The sequence below is a fragment of the Oncorhynchus keta genome, unplaced genomic scaffold (assembly GCF_023373465.1).
Source record: "Oncorhynchus keta strain PuntledgeMale-10-30-2019 unplaced genomic scaffold, Oket_V2 Un_contig_26377_pilon_pilon, whole genome shotgun sequence".
NCBI classification, from domain to species: domain Eukaryota; kingdom Metazoa; phylum Chordata; class Actinopteri; order Salmoniformes; family Salmonidae; genus Oncorhynchus; species Oncorhynchus keta.
In genome coordinates this window covers 59,008-74,431 of record NW_026284935.1, presented here as the reverse complement: position 1 = coordinate 74,431, position 15,424 = coordinate 59,008, and the positions used below count along the sequence as shown (strand labels likewise).

The 15,424-nt window shown below is 43.6% G+C and overlaps 2 protein-coding genes, 1 long non-coding RNA gene and 1 pseudogene across 9 annotated transcripts; 2 read left to right on the top strand and 2 right to left on the bottom strand.

The window, feature by feature from the left end:
- Positions 1 to 542: 542 nt before the first annotated feature.
- LOC127922605 (short/branched chain specific acyl-CoA dehydrogenase, mitochondrial-like) lies at positions 543 to 9,844 on the bottom strand (the record flags this gene model as incomplete). The annotated part of the gene is made up of 5 exons (XM_052506435.1): positions 9,782 to 9,844; positions 7,353 to 7,510; positions 6,662 to 6,760; positions 5,419 to 5,626; positions 543 to 764 (listed from the first exon to the last, which is right to left on the bottom strand). Coding segments are annotated over exons 3-5 (486 nt in total), but the record flags the coding sequence as incomplete, so codon positions are not given.
- LOC127922604 (uncharacterized) lies at positions 832 to 2,799 on the top strand. 2 transcript variants are annotated; one of them, XM_052506434.1, is made up of 3 exons: positions 832 to 2,024; positions 2,174 to 2,290; positions 2,338 to 2,799. In XM_052506434.1, the coding sequence occupies exon 1, from the start codon at positions 931 to 933 to the stop codon at positions 1,846 to 1,848; it is 918 nt and encodes a 305-aa protein (XP_052362394.1). In that variant the 5' UTR covers positions 832 to 930; the 3' UTR covers positions 1,849 to 2,024; positions 2,174 to 2,290; positions 2,338 to 2,799. The 2 variants fall into 2 exon arrangements, with proteins under 2 accessions (XP_052362394.1, XP_052362393.1); XM_052506433.1 differs by having other exon boundaries at positions 832 to 2,290.
- Positions 3,390 to 5,140, bottom strand: LOC127922606 (uncharacterized). Of its 6 annotated transcripts, none has more exons than XR_008111731.1 (4): positions 5,117 to 5,140; positions 4,506 to 4,660; positions 3,783 to 4,278; positions 3,390 to 3,720 (listed from the first exon to the last, which is right to left on the bottom strand). It is a non-coding gene; the product is annotated as an uncharacterized LOC127922606 (long non-coding RNA). The 6 variants fall into 6 exon arrangements; XR_008111732.1 differs by lacking the exon at positions 5,117 to 5,140 and adding an exon at positions 4,996 to 5,019; XR_008111729.1 differs by lacking the exon at positions 5,117 to 5,140 and adding an exon at positions 4,722 to 4,986.
- Positions 9,845 to 11,974: 2,130 nt separating the features above from the next.
- On the top strand, positions 11,975 to 14,369 carry LOC127922603 (zinc finger protein Pegasus-like; annotated as a pseudogene).
- The last annotated feature ends 1,055 nt before the right edge of the window (positions 14,370 to 15,424 follow it).

The window sequence follows — 15,424 nt, the reverse complement described above, 5'->3', positions numbered from 1 at the left end:
GCGTGGGTTGAGTGGGTTGGTGACTGCGTGGTGACTGCGTGGGTTGGTGACTGCGTGGGTTGGTGACTGCGTGGGTTGGGTGGGGTGGTGACTGCGTGGGTTGGGTGGGGTGGTGACTGCGTGGGTCGGGTGGGGTGGTGACTGCGTGGGGTGGTGACTGCGTGGGGTGGTGACTGCGTGGGTTGGGGGGGGTGGTGACTGCGTGGGTTGGGTGGGTTGGTGACTGCGTGGTGACTGCGTGGGTTGAGTGGGGTGGTGACTGCGTGGGTTGAGTGGGGTGGTGACTGCGTGGGTTGGTGACTGCGTGGGGTGGTGACTGCGTGGGTTGGGTGGGTTGGTGACTGCGTGGTGACTGCGTGGGTTGGTGACTGCGTGGGTTGGTGACTGCGTGGGTTGGGTGGGGTGGTGACTGCGTGGGTTGGGTGGGGTGGTGACTGCGTGGGTTGGGTGGGTTGGTGACTGCGTGGTGACTGCGTGGTGACTGCGTGGGTTGGGTGGGTTGGTGACTGCGTGGGTTGGGTGGGGTTGGTGACTGCGTGGGTTGGTGACTGCGTGGGTTGAGTGGGGTGGTGACTGCGTGGGGTTGAACTCACAGCAGACGGGTCCACGTTGGCCATCACCAGAAACACCCCGGCCTGCTCTGCGTTGCTGATCCACATCTTGGAACCGTTGATGACGTAATAGTCCCCATGTTTGTCAGCACGCGTCTTCAGAGAGAAGGCATCGCTCCCCGACTCTGCTTCTGACAGGCAGAAACTACCAACCTACAGGACAACAAGGTATCATTACATGGACAGGCAGAAACTACCAACCTACAGGACAGGACAACAAGGTATCATTACATGGACAGGTCTGGAACTACAGGACAACAAGGTATCATTACATGGACAGGTCTGGAACTACAGGACAACAAGGTGTCAGCATCATTACATGGACAGGTCTGGAACTACAGGACAACAAGGTGTTAGCATCATTACATGGACAGGTCTGGAACTACAGGACAACAAGGTGTCAGCATCATTACATGGACAGGTCTGGAACTACAGGACAACAAGGTGTCAGCATCATTACATGGACAGGTCTGGAACTACAGGACAACAAGGTATCAGCATCATTACATGGACAGGTCTGGAACTACAGGACAACAAGGTGTTAGCATCATTACATGGACAGGTCTGGAACTACAGGACAACAAGGTGTCAGCATCATTACATGGACAGGTCTGGAACTACAGGACAGGACAACAAGGTGTTAGCATCATTACATGGACAGGTCTGGAACTACCAACCTACAGGACAACAAGGTGTCAGCATCATTACATGGACAGGTCTGGAACTACCAACCTACAGGACAACAAGGTATCAGCATCATTACATGGACAGGTCTGGAACTACCAACCTACAGGACAACAAGGTGTCAGCATCATTACATGGACAGGTCTGGAACTACAGGACAACAAGGTGTCAGCATCATTACATGGACAGGTCTGGAACTACAGGACAACAAGGTATCAGCATCATTACATGGACAGGTCTGGAACTACAGGACAACAAGGTATCAGCATCATTACATGGACAGGTCTGGAACTACAGGACAACAAGGTGTCAGCATCATTACATGGACAGGTCTGGAACTACAGGACAACAAGGTGTTAGCATCATTACATGGACAGGTCTGGAACTACAGGACAACAAGGTGTCAGCATCATTACATGGACAGGTCTGGAACTACAGGACAACAAGGTATCAGCATCATTACATGGACAGGTCTGGAACTACAGGACAACAAGGTGTCAGCATCATTACATGGACAGGTCTGGAACTACAGGACAGGACAACAAGGTGTTAGCATCATTACATGGACAGGTCTGGAACTACAGGACAGGACAACAAGGTGTTAGCATCATTACATGGACAGGTCTGGAACTACCAACCTACAGGACAACAAGGTGTCAGCATCATTACATGGACAGGTCTGGAACTACAGGACAGGACAACAAGGTGTCAGCATCATTACATGGACAGGTCTGGAACTACCAACCTACAGGACAACAAGGTGTCAGCATCATTACATGGACAGGTCTGGAACTACAGGACAACAAGGTGTCAGCATCATTACATGGACAGGTCTGGAACTACAGGACAACAAGGTATCAGCATCATTACATGGACAGGTCTGGAACTACAGGACAACAAGGTGTTAGCATCATTACATGGACAGGTCTGGAACTACAGGACAACAAGGTGTCAGCATCATTACATGGACAGGTCTGGAACTACAGGACAACAAGGTATCAGCATCATTACATGGACAGGTCTGGAACTACAGGACAACAAGGTGTTAGCATCATTACATGGACAGGTCTGGAACTACAGGACAACAAGGTGTCAGCATCATTACATGGACAGGTCTGGAACTACAGGACAACAAGGTATCAGCATCATTACATGGACAGGTCTGGAACTACAGGACAACAAGGTGTCAGCATCATTACATGGACAGGTCTGGAACTACAGGACAACAAGGTATCAGCATCATTACATGGACAGGTCTGGAACTACAGGACAACAAGGTGTCAGCATCATTACATGGACAGGTCTGGAACTACCAACCTACAGGACAACAAGGTGTCAGCATCATTACATGGACAGGTCTGGAACTACAGGACAACAAGGTGTCAGCATCATTACATGGACAGGTCTGGAGCTACAGGACAACAAGGTGTCAGCATCATTACATGGACAGGTCTGGAACTACAGGACAACAAGGTATCAGCATCATTACATGGACAGGTCTGGAACTACAGGACAGGACAACAAGGTGTTAGCATCATTACATGGACAGGTCTGGAACTACCAACCTACAGGACAACAAGGTGTTAGCATCATTACATGGACAGGTCTGGAACTACAGTACCATTTATCAGCCAAAACATTATATCCACCCTGTATTCAAGATCCTGTTGTGTCTCAACCAATCGTAGGCACAATATGAAAACCTCAGCTGTAAAATATGGTCCAAGATACAACACGAAGAAGAAACAGCTGTAAAATATGGTCCAAGATACAACACGAAGAAGAAACAACAGAGTGAAGAATGAAGCAGGTTTTCCTCTAGGACTTTACCTGTACTTAGCTCTATTCAGTTTATTTTATTTTTTTATCCTGAAAAACTCCCCAGTACTTAACGATTACAAGCATACCCATAACATGATGCATTAAAAAATCCCAATTGAATCAATTTTAAATTCAGGCTGTACCTCTCACTACCCTTAAATCAAAACACAGATGCACTACTTCTCACTACCCTTAAATCAAAACACAGATGCACTACTTCTCACTACCCTTAAATCAAAACACAGATGCACTACTTCTCACTACCCTTAAATCAAAACACAGATGCACTACTTCTCACTACCCTTAAATCAAAACACACCTCTCACTACCCTTAAATCAAAACACAGATGCACTACTTCTCACTACCCTTAAATCAAAACACACTACCTCTCACTACCCTTAAATCAAAACACACTACCTCTCACTACCCTTAAATCAAAACACACTACCTCTCACTACCCTTAAATCAAAACACACTACCTCTCACTACCCTTAAATCAAAACACACTACCTCTCACTACCCTTAAATCAAAACACACTACCTCTCACTACCCTTAAATCAAAACACACTACCTCTCACTACCCTTAAATCAAAACACACTACCTCTCACTACCCTTAAATCAAAACACACTACGTCTCACTACCCTTAAATCAAAACACACTACCTCTCACTACCCTTAAATCAAAACACACTACCTCTCACTACCCTTAAATCAAAACACACTACCTCTCACTACCCTTAAATCAAAACACACTACCTCTCACTACCCTTAAATCAAAACACACTACCTCTCACTACCCTTAAATCAAAACACACTACCTCTCACCACCCTTAAATCAAAACACACTACCTCTCACTACCCTTAAATCAAAACACACTACCTCTCACTACCCTTAAATCAAAACACACTACCTCTCACCACCCTTAAATCAAAACACACTACCTCTCACTACCCTTAAATCAAAACACACTACCTCTCACTACCCTTAAATCAAAACACACTACCTCTCACTACCCTTAAATCAAAACACACTACCTCTCACTACCCTTAAATCAAAACACACTACGTCTCACTACCCTTAAATCAAAACACACTACCTCTCACTACCCTTAAATCAAAACACACTACCTCTCACTACCCTTAAATCAAAACACACTACCTCTCACTACCCTTAAATCAAAACACACTACGTCTCACTACCCTTAAATCAAAACACATAGGCCACAGTCTTCCTCTCAGGCTAGAAAGCCGTTGAATGAAATCAATACAACCTGTTAAATCAAAACACACTACCTCTCACTACCCTTAAATCAAAACACACTACCTCTCACTACCCTTAAATCAAAACACACTACGTCTCACTACCCTTAAATCAAAACACACTACCTCTCACTACCCTTAAATCAAAACACACTACCTCTCACCACCCTTAAATCAAAACACACTACCTCTCACTACCCTTAAATCAAAACACACTACCTCTCACTACCCTTAAATCAAAACACACTACCTCTCACTACCCTTAAATCAAAACACACTACCTCTCAACCTGTTAAATCAAAACACACTACCTCTCACTACCCTTAAATCAAAACACACTACCTCTCACTACCCTTAAATCAAAACACACTACCTCTCACTACCCTTAAATCAAAACACACTACCTCTCACTACCCTTAAATCAAAACACACTACCTCTCACTACCCTTAAATCAAAACACACTACCTCTCAACCTGTTAAATCAAAACACACTACCTCTCAACCTGTTAAATCAAAACACACTACCTCTCAACCTGTTAAATCAAAACACACTACCTCTCAACCTGTTAAATCAAAACACACTACCTCTCAACCTGTTAAATCAAAACACACTACCTCTCACCACCCTTAAATCAAAACACACTACGTCTCAACCTGTTAAATCAAAACACACTACCTCTCACTACCCTTAAATCAAAACACTACGTCTCACTACCCTTAAATCAAAACACACTACCTCTCACCACCCTTAAATCAAAACACACTACCTCTAACTACCCTTAAATCAAAACACACTACGTCTCACTACCCTTAAATCAAAACACACTACCTCTCACTACCCTTAAATCAAAACACACTACGTCTCACCACCCTTAAATCAAAACACACTACCTCTCACTACCCTTAAATCAAAACACACTACCTCTCACTACCCTTAAATCAAAACACACTACCTCTCACTACCCTTAAATCAAAACACACTACCTCTCAACCTGTTAAATCAAAACACACTACCTCTCAACCTGTTAAATCACTCACCATGTCTGTTGACAGCTGGCTGAGATACCGCTCTTTCTGGGCCGCGGTCCCCAGCTTGGCGAACAGCGTGTTGATGAGGGTGTTCTGGATGTCACACAGCACGGCCACGGAGGCGTCCACTTTGGCCAGCTCCTCAATGACCAGGATGGAGGAGAAGAACGTGGAGCCGGTGCCTCCGTACTCTGGGTCGATCTCTATGCCCATCAGCTGGGAAGTGACAATGAATCATCTGACAAATTAATGGGGAATACTCAGGTACATACAGCAGGGTGGTGTTCAGGACAGACTTTAACGTGTCCTTGTTGTCAACAGGGCAGTGTCCTTTTTGACAAAAGGGTAGTGTTCATTTTGACAACAAGGTAGTGTCCTTTTGGACAACAGGGCAGTGTCCTTTTGGACAACAGGGCAGTGTCCTTTGGACAACAGGGTAGTGTCCTTTTTGACAACAGGGTAGTGTCCTTTGGACAACAGGGCAGTGTCCTTTGGACAACAGGGCAGTGTTCATTTTGACAACAGGGTAGTGTCCTTTTTTGACAACAAGGTAGTGTCCTTTTTGACAACAGGGTAGTGTTCATTTGACAACAAGGTAGTGTCCTTTTGACAACAGGGTAGTGTTTATTTTGACAACAGTCCATTTAGCTTTAAATTTGACCCCCACTTCATATTGGTTCTAAATGGGTCATTTTACATGGAAATGTCCCTATGAGCTTCACGTTGGTTCTAAATGGCTCCTTTCACATGGAAATGCCCCTATGAGCTTCACGTTGGTTCTAAATGGGTCCCTTTACATGGAAATGCCCCAATGAGCTTCACGTTGGTTCTAAATGGGTCATTTTACATGGAAATGCCCCTATGAGCTTCACGCTGGTTCTAAATGGGTCATTTTACATGGAAATGCCCCTATGAGCTTCACGTTGGTTCTAAATGGGTCCTTTTACATGGAAATGCCCCTATGAGCTTCACGTTGGTTCTAAATGGGTCCTTTACATGGAAATGCCCCTATGAGCTTCACGTTGGTTCTAAATGGGTCCTTTCACATGGAAATGCCCCTATGAGCTTCACGTTGGTTCTAAATGGGTCCTTTTACATGGAAATGTCCCTATGAGCTTCACGTTGGTTCTAAATGGGTCCTTTTACATGGAAATGCCCCTATGAGCTTCACGTTGGTTCTAAATGGGTCCTTTCACATGGAAATGCCCTGAGCCTAAATGACCATAGGTAGGTAAAGAAGAGAAACACATACCCCTGTTCAAAGAGTGACTTTATCACTTCCGGGTCCATGAGAGAGTTTTCGTCCATCTTCGACACAAACGGGCAAGACGCTCCTGTGCAAACTTGTTCACTGTTCAAATGTGGGACATTAAAATGAAATGCAATGTGACTTTAATGAATTGAACTTACATAAAAACCAAATTCATGACAAATTAGACCAATCCATAGCATGATCCAGTCTGTGTATTAAATCTTATTGGTTGGTTTTAGTGCTAGCTATATATAATCACACAAAGTCAAAAAGTTTGGACACACCTACTATTCCAGGGTTTTTCCAGGCATTCCTCGTGAAGCTGGTTGAGAGAACACCATGAGTGTGTAAAGCTGTCAGGCAAAGGGTGGATACTTAAGAATGTAAAATATAACATTATTTGATTTGTTTAACACTTTTTTCGCTTACTACATGATTCCATGTGTGTTATTTCATAGTTGTGATGTCTTCACTGTTATTCTACAATGTAGAAAATAGTAAAAAATAAATAAAAACTTGAATGAGTAGGTGTGTCCAAACCTTTGACTGGTATTGTATGTGATATATATATATATATATACTTTGTTGCCTACTGTATATCCGGCTAAGAGCTATTTGGTATTGTATGTAACATATATATATATATACTTTGTTGCTCTGCCTACTGTATATCCGGCATGCTCCAACTCACCAGCATCCCTCATCATCCCCTCCTCCTCAGAATATGTCTGTAGTGGAGGGTAGGAGACCCAGAGCAGCAGCCTGCTCTGCAGACATGTCTGGTTGGGTGGATCTGTTCCGCAGCCCATGTTGGCACACACTCCATGGTCGGGACACCTGCCTACCAACCTGAAATAACACAGTTACATTTTCGCTGATGGATGACACGATACAACTTGAGGTGTCTAGGCAAAAAGTTGCCACTACTCAATCCCCCAAAAAAGATTTGCCCGGCTACCCAAACTCCTTGTTCGGGCAGCCATCCATTTGATTCAATCCATTTGAATTCAATCCCTTTTTGGACAGCACCCTTGTGATTTGTACCAAACCTTTCACACACATTTGCCCGTCAAAGAAGTGCTCAGAAAGTGACTTTTTGGACATGAATGCCAAAACATTCAAGAGCTAAAGGTGACCTATTCTGCATACCCCACCATACCATGAGACATCCATGTCTTCACCACCAGAAAAAAATAAACAGTTGAGCTTGATTTCATAAAAGCTTAAAAACAGGGTTGTCAATAAAAAAATAAAATAAAAAATTGACCATTTAATTTTTATTTAACATTTTTATTTACCTTAAATATAAATAATCTACAAAAGCATTAATTCATTTTTAAGTAGTATTTCCAATTTGATTCCCATTTTAGTACATTTATCCGCCAAAGCATTATTACCCACCCTGTAGTCAAGATCATGTTGCCTCAACCAATGGTGGCACAAGTAGGGCTACAACATATGGCAATATGGTTGGAGGTCCAGACATCACAGAACGTTGACTTCAATGGGAATATCTGTAGTTTTAAATTATACAGGAAACCTATTGACATCACAGAAATACTAGAATAGACATCACCATTTTACGTTGCTATTCAACAGTGGGTGGACCGGCAGCCATATTTGTGGTAGTAATTAGGAAGAAAATATTTTGATTACATTTTTAAATTTCAATGGTGTACCAGCTAAATTACAGTGGTCTGACGGGATAGGTATATTCTATCATTTCTATGATGGAAATGACTCACCCTGTAGTCAAGAGCATGTTGTGTCTCAACCGATGGCGGGCACAAGTAGGGCTACAATATATGCGAATTTGGAGAGAGAGAGAGAAAAAAATCGTAGTTTATGTGGTTTTAGATCATTGACGTAAAAAAAATGTATATATATATTTTTTTTTTTGAAATTATAGAATAGTTTGACAACCCTGTTTGTAAGCTTTTATGATATCAAACTCAACCGTTTATTTGTTTTTCCAGTAGTGAAGACACGCATGTCTCACGGTAAAGTGGGGTATGCAGAATAGGTCAATTTTGAGCACCTTTTAGCTCTTGAATGTTTCGGCACTCAGTTAAAAACATAAAAGTCACTTTCTGAGCACTTCTAAAATGGACAAGCTAGCGACAATAGAGAACTGGAACAATTCAGTTTGAGTCGTCAGGCAACAGAAAATATATCCATATACTCCAGCATGAGTGAATGTGAGAGAGTGGTGGCTATATAGGACAAGATAAAAAGCAGTGACACAGGCAGGATGGGATGGGATAGACCAGATGGGATAGACATTTGGGATAGACCAGATGGGATAGACCAGATGGGATAGACATTTGGGATAGACCAGATGGGATAGACATTTGGGATAGACCAGATGGGATAGACATTTGGGATAGACCAGATGGGATAGACATTTGGGATAGACCAGATGGGATAGACATTTGGGATAGACCAGATGGGATAGACATTTGGGGATAGACCAGATGGGATAGACATTTGGGATAGACCAGATGGGATAGACATTTGGGATAGACCAGATGGGATAGACATTTGGGATAGACCAGATGGGATAGACATTTGGGATAGACCAGATGGGATAGACATTTGGGACAGACCAGATGGGATAGACATTTGGGACAGACCAGATGGGACAGACCAGATGGGATAGACATTTGGGATAGACATTTGGGATAGACCAGATGGGATAGACCAGATGGGATAGACATTTGGGATAGACCAGATGGGATAGACCAGATGGGATAGACATTTGGGATAGACCAGATGGGATAGACATTTGGGATAGACCAGATGGGATAGACATTTGGGATAGACCAGATGGGATAGACATTTGGGATAGACCAGATGGGATAGACATTTCTTCATTAGTAACTTGTGGTGTAACTGACGCAGGCGGTAACTAACTAGCTGACGTTATGTCATGTTTATTATCATGCAGCCAACGCGTTGTGTGATCGCAGGTTACGAAATGGGGTAATTTAAAGTTACAAAAAAAAACCCCACTCACTATCTAAGTTCGTATTTCTAATGAAGTATGACTACATAAAGACAGCATATCCTAAAAACAACAATGAACGAAGAAACCGCTTTTGCATGACTTATTCGTCTCACCTTTGAGAAGCACCGGATCAAGGGCGAAGCCATGTTTTTCTCTTGTTTACATCTGAGTGTGTTCACTTTCCTATTGACCGGGTGAAACAGCGACCGTGGAACGATTCTCGCATCTTTCACTTTGGCAGAACGTGATCAGCTTTTACTCGTGTCTTCAATTTTATATACGCAGGGTATCTTTAATCAAATAAACATGTTTCTCGAGGCAAAACCCTTTCTCTTTCTGCTGTTGTATTTCCAACTAGGAGCTTTTCACTGACAGTCAGCTCTGTGCTTCTGAAATGGGAGTCATTTTACTGTTGCATAGCTACTATATCATTACAGAGAGCTCCCTGCTCTGCTCTCTCTCTCTTTGTTTTAGCACAACCAGATAACATTAACTTGTCATCACATATATTGTGATTGTCTAGATCGTGTTTGAAATGTCCATCTTGACATCGGTCTTAGAATTAACATAAGAACGGATGGGAAAGCGTAAGTTGTCGTGTATATATATATATTTTTTACGGTGCTGTGATTGAAGACCAGCTGGTAAGTAAAATGTCTAGCTCACATTACTAACGTGATATTAACTAACGTTAACGAGCAACGCCGGTAGTAGTGGAGTTATATGGGCGGTGTATCAACATGCTGGTGAGATGTTATGAGATGTTTTGGGGTGACAAAATACTTATCATCGTGACTGACTGCCCACATAATGGTTTATGGTTATGGCTCGTCTTTGATCATGACTCTCAGTTCCATTACATTGAAAGAGTCATTGGATGAAGGCGTTTTCTGTAAGGGAGAGTTTATTAATAAGAGCCGCGACGTCCGGTCTGAACATTAACCGCATAGCTGTACGGTTTTGGAATCATAATAACCGCATCTTTCATATCGGGCGAAAAAAATAATTAAGTTGTTAAACTGACACGCCTTTATTGGGTTAGATTCCCACACGGCCGTATTTACACGTTACTGCATCTAACCTGTGTCTAAACGGGAAGACCGATGCCACAAAAATGTTTTCACTGAAAAATACTGTCGGCTGCAGCGGTTAAAAAACACTGTACACTGTTTATTTTGCATTTGTGAAATTATTTTGTTGTGCTATCAAAAGTCGAGCGATTTATGTTTCAAGAACCGTACCGCACTCGATTCACGTTTAGATGGGAGTCTTTGGCTGTTTTGGCATCCAGAGACATTATTTTAATTTACCCTTGTAAGAACAAATTCTTATTTTCAATGACAGCCTAGGAGCAGTCGGTTAACTGTCTGTTCAGGGGCAGAACGACAGTCAGCTTGGGGATTTGAACTTGCAACCTTCCAGTTATTAGCCCAACATTCTAACCACTAGGCTACTTTGCCGCCCCTTAAACAGAACATCTAAATTCTTTGGACTATGGAGTTATTAGCTCATTTAGTCCAATATCGGGCTAAAGATTATGGCATACATGCAGTGGTATTGTAACAATGTGATGATCATGTGGTTCATTATGTTAAATATTCAAATCCTCACAGATTACTGCACCTGTACATAGCCCACCTATAATTTAGCCCAAACAACTACCTCTTTCCCAACTGTATTTATTTTATTTATTTATTTATTTTGCTCCTTTGCACCCCATTATTTTTATTTATACTTTGCACCATTCTTCCATTGCAAAACTACCATTCCAGTGTTTTACTTGCTATATTTGTATTTACTTTGCCACCATGGCCTTTTTTTTTTGCCTTTACCTGCCTTCTCACCTCATTTGTTCACCTTGTATAGACATGTTTATACTGTATTATTGACTGTATGTTTGTTTTACTCCTCTGTGTAACTCTGTGTCGTTGTATCTGTCGAACTGCTTTGCTTTATCTTGGCCAGGTCGCAATTGTAAATGAGAACTTGTTCTCAACCTGGTTAAATAAAGGTGAAATAAAAATAAAATAAAAAAAGCAGGTAGCCTAGTGGTTGGAGCGTTGGACTAGTAACCGAAAGGTTGCAAGATCAAATCCCCGAGCTGACGAGGTACAAATCTGTCATTCTGCCCCTGAACAAGGCAGTTAACCCACTGTTCCTAGACCAGTTAACCCCACTGTTCCCGGTAGGCCATCATTGTAAATAAGGTGTTCTTTATTTAGTTAAATAAATGTTGTTTTAAAAAATATATTATTTCCTATTTTACAGGTTTCGGGGAGTGATCAGAAGTCATCATAAACACCCCATCTTGCCAAATGGATGATGATCTAAAACCTCTGGATTTCATAAAGGACTTTCAAGAGTACCTGACGCAGCAAACGCACCATGTCAACATGATCTCGGGCTCTGTCGGTGGGGAGATAGAGCCCGACCACCTCCAAGCCGGTGAGACCGTTATGAACACTATCAGAGTCATTTACTTTTAACTCGTGATGTATATATATTTTTTAAATCGCCCCCACAAAATAAGCCATATCCCCATTTTTCTTTGGGAAGTGAAACCAGTGGAACAGGGCCCCAGCGCTACGGGGAAACCTAACAGGGTTTTAACGTGTTTATTTAGTGGCGATGGGCCGTCATCTGAAAGGGGTCCTCTGGAGGAGCAATGAGTGGTTTTTATGTTTACGTAACGGATGTGAAACGGCTGGCTTAGTTAGCGGCGGTGCGCACTAAATAGCGCTTCGATCGGCGACGTCACTCGCCTGGAGACCTGAAGTAGTGGTTCCCCCTTTGCTCTGCAAGGGCCGCGGCTCTTGTGGAGCGATGGGTAAACGATGCTTCGTGGGTATCAGTTGTTGATGTGTGCAGATGGTCCCTGGTTCGAGCCCTGGGCGAGGGGACGGACTAAAGTTATACTGTTACATTTAGATACCATATTGTGGAGATATTAACGTAACATAGATGACACTAATGCATCTCAAGTGATCCTCTCATATCTTTTGAGCACCAGACATAAACAGGACTGCGCCACAAATGGTTTCTGACTAGATTGCCAGAATATATATTTTGTCACCGGAAAATAGATCACTTGTAAAAATGTGATTTTACAAATCCTGCTTCCAGATAAATTCTGATTTGAGCTACAGACCTAGGCTTTTTTTGTGTGTCAGTGAGGTTGGGTATTTTTTAGAGGTATCAATTTCTGTATCAATGTCCGGGTGAAAGAATTTGACTGTAAAGTATCTATTTAATTCTGTGTGTTGTCGTCTCCTCTCCCGGTAGTAGCAGCTCTCCCAGACAGTGATCATCACAATGGGTCCGTGGAAGTCTCTCTGGACGACGGCTCTGGGCTGCTGGTGGACGGCTTCCAGAGGACCTTCGACGGCAAGCTCAAGTGTAGCTACTGCAGCTACGCCAGTAAAGGCACCGCCGCCTGATAGAGCACATCAGAATTCACACAGGTAAAATGGACCGCCCATCTGGCATTTGCCCAACATGCCAGATGGTCAGTCCTCCCCTTTGCACCGCCCATATAGTTAGGATCTTTAAAAAAAAAAAGTTTTTTTTTAAACTTGTATTATTTATATTGTGTGACGTTACATTTTAATGGATGTTGGAGTTGTGCCGAGATGTTCAAATAAACCTAAACATTCCCTCTTTGTTGATTTGACAGGAGAGAAGCCTCACCGCTGCCAGCTGTGTCCCTTTGCCTCTGCCTACGAGCGCCACCTTGAGGCCCACATGCGCTCCCACACGGGAGAGAAGCCCTACAAGTGTGACCTCTGCTCCTTCCGTTGCAGCGACCGCAGCAACCTGTCCCACCACCGCCGGCGCCGCCACAAGCTTTTACCCATGAAGGGGGCGGGGCTGCCCGCCTTCCTGTCCAACAAGAAGATGCTGAACGTCCTACAGAAGAAGAGTGGCAGCTCCCTGGGCCTGGGAGGCTACAGCAGACACCTCCTCATCAACTTCAGCCCTCCCTCCATGGTGGTGGGGAAACCAGACTACCTGAACCACGAGGGGTATGAGAGCGATGTGAAGGACCATGGGACTGGAGGAGGAGGGAGGAGCCAGCAGGGATGTCAACAGTGACATGATGGTGGACAACAATCCTCTGAACCAGCTGTCTCACGCTGGCAGGCCAGTTGTCCAACCTCCCCCAGTGGACCAGACCCCTGTGTCTCCTGACAGACTGTCCTGTAACGACGTTAAGCCGTTCCTCATCCAGCAGGCCTCCGGTGCACCGATTGCAGTGTCAGTATCTTTGTCCACCAGTCAAAGTGGTGCCCACCACCACCACTACCACCACCACCACCACCAGACCTCCTCCCCAACCGGCCCCGAGGACCTCCAACCGCCTGCAGGCCATAGCAGGAACTACAGCCCCCAGCCCTGTGGACCCAGAACCCAGCAGTGAGCACAGTGCACACACACGCACCAGCTCAGCGAGCATTAGTAACAGCCAGCCCAGTACCCCCTGCCCGGCTCGGTAGCACACAGCACCCAGACCCACAGATGCTGCACAGCTGCCAGCACTGCGACACCTACTTCTCCGACAACATCCTGTATACCGTTCACATGGGTTGCCACGGCTACGAGAACCCTTTCCAGTGTAATGTCTGCGGCTGTGAGTGCAGGAACAAGTATGACTTCGCCTGCCACTTCGCTCGCGGGCAGCACGCAGTGACTGACCCACGGTAACCCGGGAGATGAATTCGAACGATGTTTGGCGGCTCACAGAGAGAATTAACTTATTCCCGTGTTTATGATAATCAGGGATCAGAGCGATTCTGATCTAGATTTTATTGTATAGTTTTTTTTATTTTTTATGATATAACTTAGAGAGTGAGTGTTACTTTGAAATGAGGAATTGATGTTTTATAAATGGGAACGCAATCTGGAGGTTGGAGACATTTATCACGTGTCCTCCTCGGTGCCGTCTGAGAATTTAAAGAAAGTCACTTCTTATTTTTAAAATGTAACCTTTTATTTAACGAGGCAAGTTGGGTTAAGAACAAATTCTTATTTACAATGACGGCCTACCCCAACAGGGGCCAAACCTTGACGAGGCTGGGCCAATTGTGTACTGCTCTATGGGGATCCTAATCACGGCCGGATGTTATACAGCCTGGATTTGAACCAGGGACTGTTGTGACGTCTCTTAGCACCTTGATGCAGTGCCTTAGACCACTGCGCCACACGAGAGCCCGACTCTGAATTAGTTACATACATATTGGTGATGTTACATGCGAGTGACTAAACTCATAGTTTAAATAGCGATTAGCAAGGTATCTGTGACTAGAGTTTAAACAGTTTTGGCCTTATCTTTTATTTTAATTTATTTTATTTGACCTTTTTTTAACCAGGTAGGCTAGTTGAGAACAAGTTCTCATTTACAACTGCGACCTGGCCAAGATAAAGCAAAGCAGTGCGACACAAACAACAACACAGAGTTACACATGGAATAAACAAATGTTCAGTCAAAACACAATAGAAAAGTCTACATACAGTGTTGTGTAAATGGTGTGAGGAGTTAAGGCATGAAGCAAGTACAAGCCCATTGGTCCAAATAGGTGCTCATCAACATTGACAAACAGACAGGCTTTATTATACATTGTGTATAGTAGTGTCTCACTTTATTGTGAGTGTAAAAACGTAACATTATATCAATGGCTTGAAGTGAATGACATCTGTGCATATTGATGCTTTCAGCTTAGACATTATTTCACTCTGTAATTTACTCTGCACTGTTCCAC

Excerpts from the sequence above, each read along its gene's own strand:
- LOC127922604 (XM_052506434.1), top strand. The coding sequence starts at position 931 with ATGGACAGGTCTGGAACTACAGGACAACAAGGTGTTAGCATCATTACA.